At 40.7% G+C, this 12307-nt stretch overlaps 1 protein-coding gene across 4 annotated transcripts in view; it reads right to left on the bottom strand.

Moving 5' to 3' along the window:
• Tbc1d19 (TBC1 domain family member 19) overlaps positions 1–12307 on the bottom strand; it is a 118944-nt gene that overhangs the window by 69691 nt on the left and 36946 nt on the right. For all 4 annotated transcript variants that reach the window (XM_075943526.1, XM_075943525.1, XM_075943528.1 and 1 more), the window contains 7 exons: positions 11175–11249; positions 9714–9777; positions 8158–8204; positions 7885–7995; positions 4072–4144; positions 2057–2095; positions 835–947 (listed from right to left, as the gene is read on the bottom strand). In XM_075943526.1, the coding sequence (XP_075799641.1) occupies positions 835–947; positions 2057–2095; positions 4072–4144; positions 7885–7995; positions 8158–8204; positions 9714–9777; positions 11175–11249 (522 nt within the window). The remainder of the gene's footprint in view (positions 1–834; positions 948–2056; positions 2096–4071; positions 4145–7884; positions 7996–8157; positions 8205–9713; positions 9778–11174; positions 11250–12307) is intronic.

Raw genomic sequence — 12307 nt, forward strand, 5'->3', positions numbered from 1 at the left:
CTCTAAATGGGTGAATTTACAACTATAGTCACTGCATCTAGATAACTCCATATGCACACACAGTGAGAATATTGCAGGAGAAGCCACTGTCTTACACAGGTTTTCATTACTAAATTTATGACCCAGGCTGGGGATAAAATTCAGTTGGTAGAGTGCTTGCTTTGCATGCCTGAAGCTTTAGGCTCCATCGCCAACATCAGAAAACAAAAAAACACATGGTCTATCTGTTAGAGGTTTGGCCACTTCCTTTAATATTCATTGCATTTCCTGAAAAAATGATCATCTATTTGGATAATATTCCCACATCATGTCAAATTTTAGAACTACAGGGATAGCACATACTTCAAAGGAAATCATAAATCCAAGTGGGGCTGTGCATGCCTACAATCCCACCACTTTCAGAAGTAGAGACAAGAGCATCAGGAGTTCAGGGCCAGCCTCAGCTACCTAAATGAGTTTTAAAGTAACAGGGATACATGAATGCCTACCTCAAAAAAAAAAAAATCAAAATCCACAAAGAATTCACTTACTCATTGGCAGTAGCTCTTCTTCGTTACTTGCTATCATAACATCCCAATCTGTCACATTTTTGCTGATCTGAGTTGTTAAGATTTTACTTCTAGTTCTACCACAAATACGCATGATCACACTACTTAAAGGTGTTTGCTGAGCACACTGATTAAATTCAGTGTTACATCCTTCCTTACCTTAACACAACAGTGAAAGTGGAATGAAAAGCAGGGTGAAGAGCAAACTAGTTACTGGCTTGGAAAAACTGGTAGTTCTTAAACAAACTCCAACAACTCAAATTTGGTCCCTCCTGTTGCTTCTTACCTCAGGCTGACTGGAGATATTCAAAATGAGCGCCCAGAGCTCAGCCCTCAGTGCCGTGGGACTCCCTTGTCGGATGTACTGCTGGGCAGCGGCGCTATCCTGCTGCACCAGAACTGTCAAATGAACAGGATACCCCTGTTAGGATTCCCACTGCCAGGAGCATCTCAGGATGGCTATGACCTCAGCCTCTGGAAGGGACACAACTGCATCTATTTTTTTCTCCTGTCACTCTCTGCGTTCTGGGGTGGCCCCCGCTACAGCCGGAAGGAGTCTAGATCTCCCTAGCTCCTCCTCGGCCTGCCCAGAGCCTCAGTGCTTTCCCACAGCTCCACACATCTACAAGGACTCCTGAGCCTAGTGTCTGGCTTCTGTGACCAAGCAGAGCCTCATCTTCAGAACCCGTGATTTCCATAAACATGCTACCAAGTCACGGAGCTTCTGGTATGTGAAAGCGGCACTGAGACATACTATGGACCCAATCTTTATCCAACAGCATCATTTTTTTTGTTTCCTCTTAAAGGGAAGAGGAAATTTTCTACTAAATGAAAAAGACATGATGAAAAGAAACAAAAAGGGCATAATTTTTAAAAGAACATTCTTTATCTGAATGTTTAATGAAAGAGGCCAAGCCTACAAAAAAGGTCTTTGAAATTAAGATGACTTTGAAAACCTGAAGTACATGACAATAACTGTCACTGATGGTTCGGTCTGACACGCAGCCTTCTTTGTACCTCAAAGACAGTAAAGGATTGATAGAAACAAGAAAAAGAGTGCCCAAAAGATGAGCAATTGTTCCCCAGGATATGGAGACCCGCTACGCTTATTAAGCCTTATCATTGTGAGCTGTCAGCGGGATTTAAGAGCTCCATCCTCTCCTGATGTAGGAGCGTGCCCTCATTAGCGCTAATGAGAGGTGTGTGGGTGCATTAAACAGGAAGCTGCCTGCTTGATTGTGAGATGAAATTCTGCTCTTGAGTGCTTGCTCTCATGCATTTCCTGTTCAGGAACCAGCTGTGTGCTTAATTTACACTGACTAAGGCAGCTAACACGCTGCCTTCGCTTCTAAATCAAGATTCCTGTTAGATTACCTGCTCGGGTAAATATTATGACTCTCCCGTGCTTCACTTTACAGAGAATAAATTTCAGCCGAGGCTCTGTCACGGGGACAGTCACCTAGAGCGGTCTCATTTTTATACAACTTAATAAACCTGATTGAACTTACCTTTTTGCCCAATACGTACATGCTCATTTTCAAAAAGTTCTAAAAATGTTAAAAGAAATAAGATTATTATACACACACACATGATCAACTACATTTAGAGTAAGAAGTATTTTCCCCCAGTGCTGATACTTTAATTATTTTTAAAGTTGGATAACTATCATAGAACACATAAGAACTTGTTTGTTTATGGCTGAATCTTGCTGCTCAGGCTGGTCGTAATCTCATTAAGTAGGCTGGGGTGGTCTCCAGCTCACAACCCTGCTGCCTCAGCCTTCTGAGTTAAAGGCACCACTACCACACACGACCACTCTGCTCTGAAAACTGGAATGTGCAACCTAAATGAAGAAAGCCTTCACCTAGGCAGCTAAAACAGAGTTCACACATTGAACTGGGGAACAAAAATGGACATAGTAAGTTTTCTTTTGATAAACAGAATATATTCTTATACAAAAATATTTCTATACATTTAGAAAAATTCAAAGAAAGATTGTTTTTAACATCATTCCAGTGGCTGGAGAGATGGCTCAGAGCTGTTGCTGCTCACCGGAGAGGACCTGAGACCTGCTCACAGAACCCGTGTTGGCTGCTCCCAACCACCTGCAGACTCCAGCTCCAAGGGAGTTAGCGCCTGCCTCTGGTTCTGTGGGCACCCTCGCACACACAGTCACACAATTATACAGACACAGACATACAGAAGTGTGTGCACCCACACACTACATAAATAATGCAAAATAGTTGATAAATTAAAGAAAAATTCTTTGAATTAAAAACTTTAACAACCTTGTTAGCACTTCACGTATCAAGTTCAATTCCACTCCCACTGCGCATCAAGGTCTAACACAGCCTGTCTCTCGTATGTAGAAGCCCTGCCTCGTGAATGCTGGTTAAGAACTTCCACTGGAACAGCTGCTTTTTAAAAAGTGTCAATCATAGTGCAAACAGACTCATTAACTATGACATATTAAACTCTGTTCACAGAAAAATGAAAGAATACCATCAAGGGAGTTTTGACAAGGTAAGTCTCTAAAGTATTTGTAGTGTATGTGTGTGTGGCGGAGGGCTTATATCCAGAATTTATAAAGACAGTCTTACAGAGAAAGGCACTTGCCAGACACAAAAGGTCATGAGTTTGAGAAGCTTCTTTATCAACAATCAATTAACGAGGAAACATAAAAAAACTGCTTGACCACATTAGTCATCAAAAAAAAAAAAATTAGAACCAATATAAAAAATGGAGCCACTGCAGTGGTAAAAACAAACAAACAAAAAAAACCAACTGTTTTTTGTTTTTTGTTTTCAAAGTAGGGTTTCTCTGTAGCTTTGGAACCTGTCCTGGAACTAACTCTTGTAGACCAGGTAGACCTCGAACTTATAGAGATCCACCTGCCTCTGCCTCCTGAGTGCTGGGATTAAGGGCATGCGCTACCACCGCCTGGCTAAGACTGGAAATTTTAAATGGAGAAAAGTATGGACCAAATGAACATCTCATACAAAGTTGATGAGAGTGTAAGCTGGCATGGTGACTTTGAAAAACTAGCAGTGTCTACTGACATGCGTGTGCACATGATTCACTCTCAGGGGTGTGCCCTGAGATGTACAACACATCAAATGGCCTGCAAACCAGATGGTGGGAATAATTCAAATGGCCATCAACATCAGACAAGCTAGACAGTAGACAGCAGTATTTACATCTGGTGGACCATAATACAAAATTTGAGAAATAATAATTTTTCTCCATAACACTATGTATCTTATAGATAATAGTAAGCTGAAGAAACCAGACACAAGTGGGTGCAGCTAATAATTTCAAACATGTCACCCTATGGTGACAGAATCGTTGTTACTATGGGGATGGCAGAGACCTGTGCCTGGGGGAGGGGGTCCTAAGCTATTGTAATATGCTGTTTCTCGATTGGGTTGCACGGTGTGTCCACTTTGTAAACCACTGGTCTGCATACGGACGACTTGTATGCTATCACTTGCCACTAATTAAATGTCACATGGGAAATACTAACCAGGAGGCACTTGTGTAGAATCATCTATACCCAGTTGTCCTGTCGTTAAGCCAAGTTCTACAAAGCACTCTTTCTGAAAAATAACATGAAGAATTAGCACACATCGCAGACTCTGGTGAGAAAAGGTTAACAAGTCAAAAAACTCCCATGTAAAATAAATCTCTGTTTCACTCAAATACTAAACTCTAAAAGAACAGTAACAGACTCTAGGCAGTGGGAGCAGAATGAGCCCAGCTGAGCCCTGCACAGGTGGCGCTGCATCATTTTCATGGGAAATGAACATGACTACAAGAGTCATAGCATTTAGGGAAACAGTAGACACAATGAAAAAAGAAACTTGAACATACAGTATTTTTTCCAGTTCAGGGGCTTTGGTAATATTTTCTTTATCACTTTTTCCTTTCTAAATATTTTTACTTTGAACGCTTAGTAATATGAATGCTGGTACTGTCTTCTTCAAATTTTTTTCCTTCATTTTTCCTCTTTAGGTAACACACAAATCAGCATAGTAAGAGACGATACTGATCCTTCTGGGTGAAGGCATAGTGATGCTCCAACCTTTCTTAAAGGCAAGCAAGCATATGCACACAGCCCCCCAAGCACACACGCACAAGTGTGCACACAGAGCCACTCACTCACTCATCACACTTAGCAATTCTATTTAACATTGTCCAAAATTACCAACATAAACTTCTGGGCTTTCTATGATTTGGCATCTTACTCTGATGATAAGAAGCCAAACCACAAATATCCAAAACAAGTTCATTTTTGAGCAAAACAACTATTAAGTGCTCAGCTAAAATAAGAATGAATTAGAATTATTCATAATAGCTTCTTTCACTTATCTAGCAATGTCCTAGGACAATAATCACATCTGTATTTTGTAAGCATAGAAAACCCCATGTTAATCATATTATTTTATTCTACAAGCAATTAAATATTTCTATTAATAGTTGCTTCAGTGCTTTATAACTATTCTGACTGGTAAGCCATACTTCAGACTCCTTTAAAATTGAGCTAATTTTAATTTTTCCAGATTTTATCTGATAGTTTCATGATTCTTCCATTCAACCACTGTCTTCCATGTACTCTATGACTTTTCCTTCACTGAATCATTACTGTTAATGATTGTGCATCTCAGTTTAAAAATAGCATTTATCTGGATAGTAAAGCACAGACCTATGGCAATAAACACTGGAGTACTGGGTTCTGTAGTCACGATGAAGCGCTTACTTAGGACATGTGAGATCTGGGTGTCCACTTTCCATGTCATCGCTCTGGACTATCTTTCACTCAACATTAGCAAATAATCAGATTCCCATCAAAACTGACCATAGGGAATGTGCTTCCTCAGAAACCTTCCTTACTGTTCCAGGCTGGCAAAAGGAATTCTCAATACATTATCTTTTCTCAGCCTTTATCTAGACTAGACTAGACTAGAGCTGTCCTTTTCCTGTCTGTCCATCCCTCTACTAGCCTGTAGCACTTTGAGGATGAGAACTGTCTCTTAGTACTGAGCTCTCCAGTACTTATCAGAGCACCTGGCCCAGCAAATACTGAGCACCAGTGTCTAGTCCCATCTGGCTGCTCCAATAAATTAGTCACCAGCTCTCTTTAGAGATAGTAGATCTCCATTTCTAGAAATTTCCTTGTAATGTGGAAGAGTACATAATCCAGGAATTCGGAGTCAGAATCACCCTGACCCAGTCAAAGGATGGCAGGGACTCGTCCTAATGACCACACGTGAGGAGTAACCATACCCTGAATGCTACCACACGGACCTGGCAGGCAAGACGCGCCCCACTGGTGCAATAGAGGTGTGACTGTTAGGCTGTAACTAACCACTCTCTGATGGAACTTGAGGGCCTGTTCCACAGAGGGACTGTCATGCCTGATGCTACAATCCTTGTCAGAATCCATGACTGGGAGATCAGAGGCCACAGGGTAGAACCTGCAATTGTTATTTTCCCAACAAATACTATTCTAACCATAGAAAAGGAGAATTTCTAGAAATGTCAAAAGAAAAAACGAGAAGGGAAAAGACTCTCCCGACACCCAAAACATACCAACCCAAGACTGGAGCCAGAGCTGGAGACTACTGGACACCAGGGCTGGCGCACTGGCATGCTTGCTGTTCTCTGCTTGTGTCACTGTATAAATCCTAACTATTTACGGGGCCAAGCCAGGGCCTGTTCTGTAACATGCATTAGTGGTCCTCCTGTAAATTCAGTCTCAAGCTCATTCACTCTCATTCTCTGTCCCTGTGCCCCTCTTTCTGGTCTCTGAACTCATTGCCTCATGCTCTCAAACTGCAGCAGTTTAAATATCTGGGAATTTTAATCATCACTCCACTCTGGGAAAAAAGCAAGAAAAACGTGATTGGGAGCAATGCAGCAAAGACTTCCAAAGAGTGTGGTGGGCCACTCTCTTAGACAACTCCTTAGCCAGGCAATTGTGCTGTATATAAGGGTTCTCCAAACCTTCACCAGCTTTTCTGGTGCCCTAGAGTAGGTGGAGGGTCGAAAAGCATAGCAACAGGGATAAGAATAGCAGTCTCACTATTCCAGAAACTTCACTTGATCCCTGTGTGAATGACGTCTCTCTTCCTTCTGCACATCAGAGGTTTGACTCTGGAGTGGGCAGGAGCTCTGCGAGACAGTCCTCCACAGAGCCTCCACTCTCAACCCTACGGGTTGCCTTGGCGAGTACCCATGGTATCTCTGACCCTTGAGCCTTCCCAAGATTCTACAAAGAGAACCATTTGCTTCTTTTGTCAGTCAATATCTACTGAAGAAAGAAAAGGCATGCCACAGATGTCAAGAAGAAAAAACAGGAGTGGTAAACGCAGAAAGCAACCACGGGTTCTAGGAGTGTGAACTAAACACAAGTAAGAATTAGAAAAGTGTCCTCCAGTGCTCAAGGCCATGATCAAGACCAGGGTGGGAAAAAAAAAAAAACTGCCAAGAAGAGCAGGCCGGAGCTGGGCCGTGGACAAAATTATTATACATGGAACCAGAAGGGACACAATCTTCTCCTGCTGACACCTTTCAAGTGTCCCTCCAAAATCATCTTTCTAGTGACAAAATAACAGGAGGCCTGCCGGCAAACGGAGAATAGTCCAGATCTAGCCGGATGCAGCAGATTGCAGAATGGAAGACATGGAGTCCACTGACGCGGACGGAGTGGTGCGCACGCACCTCTCACCCACACTTCCCGTCTGGTCTGACTTCTCTGGCTTTAGGTTACTTATCACGACCTCTGCATGTTTAAAGCTCAGAGTGTCACCACAGACATGCCGACAGCGCTGCGTCCTTTATTGTTTTGGAATGAGTGGCAGAAGGAGTGATGACAACATAGCTCTGCCATCAGGAAATCTCAAAATTAATTTTAAAAACTAATACCTCCCCAAAAAGATCGGTTTCTGAGCAAATTCAGTTTCTCTTAGTGTCTCACTATGTTCTGGGTTCCAGGAAAGTTGATTAAATTAAAAAGCATGTGCTTTCTTAAATATCCTTCGATAAACCTTATATTTGTTCCAATTTACAGTTTCACATCAGACACCTGAGACCCAGCAAACTCCCTCATAAAAATTTGCTCTTTATTGAAGTAATGGGCAAAGCATTTATAGGTCAATGTAAGCTTGCTTTGGCTTACAGCAAACTTGCTCTTTCTACGTGCGTGTTTCCAGCTAAAAGCTATCAAATTAGTAATTGGCTAATATGTCCATGACTTCTTACAACAGATATATGCACATCAAAATATTTTTCTAGTGGTTATTAGAACATTAATTTATTCTTCAATGTCAATACTTACCAATTCAGGGATGTCTTTTACTTTCAGAGGAACTTGGATTAAACCCAAATGAGTCCTAAAACTAAGAGAATCACCATTTTCATAATTTGGGTTGCGGAGATTAATTAATACCTTTAAAAGTAAACAACAAGCCTGGTTAGTATTTTGTATAGGTTTGCCCTTGCCAAACATGGTAATTCTTGTTGTAAAGCCATAGGGTAAAAAACCACTTTGGGTCATGCACAGCCTTCAACTACACCCATCATATTTGCATATGTATCACACAGAGCATACCTCAAGAAAGTCCTTAGGAGCATAAACAGGCCGAAAAAGGCTTAAATCTGGGATGAGTTAGAGTAAAACAAAATTTCAGTTAATACATGAGATGAACAATAAATATTAATGTCACTTTACTGTGTTTCTATAGAGGTGAAGCACATATGTATTAAGTATTGATTATTTGTTGTACAATGTGAAACACTGGGAACACAGAAATAAAAACACAGTCCTTGACAACTTAAACAACATATTATAGAAAATCTTAAGAGTTTCATATAAAGATTCTGTATGAGAATTTTCAAAGTATTTAGAATACTAATAATGCATTCGCAGTGAATCCATCCGCTTATGTCTAACTTCCCTGATTTCAGGTGCAACACTTCCTATCATAGGAAATGTTTGTCTGGCTCGCAGACTAGCTTGAGCAGAGGGGGCCACAAGACGTGGGCAGTCATGTATCCATCTTTCCACGTAATTATAGGCATCTACAACACACAGTTGTTACTCATTATATAGTTCTAAATCTGGTTATATATTAAATTTAAAGTGAGACAAAATACAATTTAAAACCATTTTAATTCTTGACATTTACTTTTCATTGGTCAATTTCCTTAGCATCTCACCAAATTAACCTTACAGAATTTCTACTTTCACTAAATGACAAGTCTCAGGAAGCTATTGAATGAATTTTATTTGCCTGTTTTTTTTAATTTCAGCATTTATTAATTGCACAAACTGATGGACTTCGTTATGACATTCCATGCATGGGAACAGCATATTCTCATTACTTCAATCCCCTGTCACTATCCCTGTCCCCACTGTCCCAGTCTCTCTAGCTCCAAGCCCTCCTTCTGCTTTCATGTATGATCTCTATTGTCTTTTCTCTTTAATTATTATTGTTACATGCATACATACATATAAATCTATAAACATAACCAAGCAAGTCCATTTAGTGTTGCTGATAAGCATGCTTTTAGGGCAGAATACTTGTTATTAAATAACTGCTCGGGGCATCCCTAGGGAAGGCCAGCTTTCCCTGTGTCTTAGCAGATCTTAACCGTCTACAGTCCTTTCTTTAGGAGTGGGGTCTTCAGGAGATTATCCCCATCCATGTTGGCATAGCAACTAGTGTTGTCCTTGTTCAGGTCTTGTTTAGGCCACCCTGCAGTGTTCTTGTTATTTCATGGGTACAGCTTCCCTATCCTACATAGAAGATATAATCTCACAGCAGATCTCCTGGCCCTCTGTCTTTTACAATCTTTCCCCGAGTTGGTAAATCTATTAACAAAACTGCTACACCTAAGGGAACATCATAGAAGAGGAGATAAAAAAATTATATATGTTTTTAATAAAAATGTTTTAAAATGATATTTGAAAAAGACAAAAAGTGATTTAATGTTGGCTAAACAACAGAAAACACAGCCTAAAGTTGAGAATTCTTAAGCTGCAAACTAGAAACCAACAAATCAGACAGCGGGGAATTAGTGGAGCTGGAAGGTTGCTACACCTTCAAAGGAAGCAGTACATTATTTCAGTCAAAAGACAAATCCTGTAGGCAGTCCTTCACATACCTGGCTCATCAGTCCCCATTTCATTCCATTTATTCAGGAGTTCTTTCTGTTCTCCAACTGGTCTCTAAAAATTTTTTAATTAGTTTCAAAATCAGTAACTTATTCAAAAGTTTAAAAAAGGTACCACAGTATATGAGAAACAAATTAAACATGGAAAACTTCTTTGGAATTACACTTAAATTAACTTTTAAAATTATTAAAACATATCTAGTCTCAATGGCTTAGTTAGGACTTGGTGCCAATGAGTCCAAGAAGAGAAGGTAAATGATCAGACCAGCCAGTAAACCTCACAAATAACTAACTGCCTGCTCCTCCACCACATCACATCCTATGGTTCTCAGCACATCAGCAAGCTCAGAAATGCATGGCAAGAAGACTGGCTGAGGAAATAAGACAGATTCAGTAGCATGGTCTTCTGATGTGCAAGACAGTATGGTATCCCACTACATATCCACACGGATTTTCATCCCTGGTGAGTTCTCCTTGGCTCTCATCAAAAGTCTATGCTCCCCATCGACTCAATAGTGGAGGATAGCTGGCAGGCAGAGAAGGAGCTGAAGGGAAACTCATTCTCTCCTACTTGTCAGCATCCACAGCATCTAGAACAGACTCCCTGTGACTTTTCTCTTATTTCCTACCTCTCCCACCATTAAGTAAGGACTAGATCTAAATATAACCCCATGTCTGCAGAGATACAACAAATTATCTTCTACTAACACTGGACAATCTTATCCTATTGCCAATGACAGGATTGCAGTCATCAAGGCCTTCAAGGAATAGTGCTCCTGTGTTCACCAACTCAGAATGTACAAAGACTAGATATCATTAAAATCTTGAAGGTACACTCAATCCTTACAGCTGTGGTGGTTTGAATGAGATGGCCCCAAAGTCTCGGGCATTGGAATACTTGGTCTTCCCACTGGTGGCGCTATTTATGGAGGTTAAGGGGTATGACCTTACGGAACAAAGTATGTCACCGAGAGTGCACACTTTGTGGGCCAAAGGTTTGCACCATTCCCAATTCACTCTCTGATTCCTGCTTGCGTTCTCAGCTGCTGCTCCCATCACAACGCCTACCTGCGGCCTACCATGCTTCTCACTGTGATAGTGATGGACTCTACCCTTCTGGGCCAGTAAGCTCCAAATAAACCCTTCTTCCTATAACTTGCCTTGGTCACACTGTTTTAGCACAAAATAGCAAAGTAACTAAGACAACAAACAAATGTCTAAGTAGGGCTATAGCATAGGTTCATTATAACAATCACTAGAGTTATACAAAGTAAGAATATGTCTAAGACATAACCAAACATTTGGCACTTACAGATTTTCATTAAAAAAAGAAACCTGATACACCAGTAAATGAAGACTAACAAGGCTAACAATTATACAACTTTGTGACATTTTTCAGTACTTAACTCACAAAAGTATTTCAGCAGAAAATGTTAAAAATGTTCAATTTACCTTTCGTGCCAGTGGGATACTCAGCTCAGTGCACATACTATTTAAACTCTTCAAGATTCTTTTTTCCCAACTTCCCTGAAACAAAAGAAACAATCATTGTTTTTCATTAGCAATATCTACTCTAATAAGAAAAGATATTATTATGAGATTCACAGACATGGCAAAGATAGTTGTCCTCATTAGTTCACTCAACACTGATTACTTCTCGCTCTGCATCAGATACTGTCGATATTACTATGACATTAACTCTGCTGTAGTTTGGATAGTCAGTGCTCTTGCGCCCATATATTAAAGTTTTGAACCCCAGCCAAACACAGTGGAGAGAAAAGGGAACTTTTTGAGAACTAGAGCCTAGTGATAAGTCCTATAAGGCATTGGGAAGTGTCCTGTTGGGCATTTGGGGGACTGATAGACATTCACATGGTGTATTTTGAGTTTCTGTAAGCAGATAAGAGCTCAGTGAAGTCCATCAGGAAGCATGGGCTCCAGTGCATACTGTCCAGGTCAAGGTCCAGTCTACCATGACTGCTCTGGTGAAGGGAGGCAGAGTGACCACCTCATCAGTTGCCATGAGTACTAGACAAATGGCCACATGTGAAATCCTAAGTTGCTGGCACACAGACCTCTGTGTGCTACAAGCACTAGTTTAAAAGAAAACTGATCCACTTACAAGCACTGCACTTGTTCTAGCTTCTCCATATACTGCTTTCTTCGAATATACCAAAGTAGTTCCCAAGGCTTCTTACACAGAAATGGGGTTTCATAATCAAGGAAGTTTAAATAACACTGGATAAAATTTTAAATGTTTAAATTTCACTTAATCCAATGTTGTTCAAACTTATGTGATTCTAGAAGTCAGAAAAGCTGTAATTCTTAGTTCAACATAAACTAAGTTCCTGCTGCATAACAGTCAGGAGAGCAGACGCAATGGGTGCAAAGATGCCTCAAGTGTTCTTTGAGGGGCACACAGCTGGTCGGGAAGGTGTGCAGAGAAACAGCTGCTGCAGCTTATGCTAAGGGCTACAAAGCAGAGAGCTGTGAGGGAAGGGAGGGGCAGATCCTTTCACTGGGGGTACTGGACAACAGAGAAAAGATGCCACCTTAATTGAGCCTCACAAAATAGATGGCACCTT

This window comes from Microtus pennsylvanicus, chromosome 12, assembly GCF_037038515.1.
Source record: "Microtus pennsylvanicus isolate mMicPen1 chromosome 12, mMicPen1.hap1, whole genome shotgun sequence".
NCBI lineage: Eukaryota > Metazoa > Chordata > Mammalia > Rodentia > Cricetidae > Microtus > Microtus pennsylvanicus.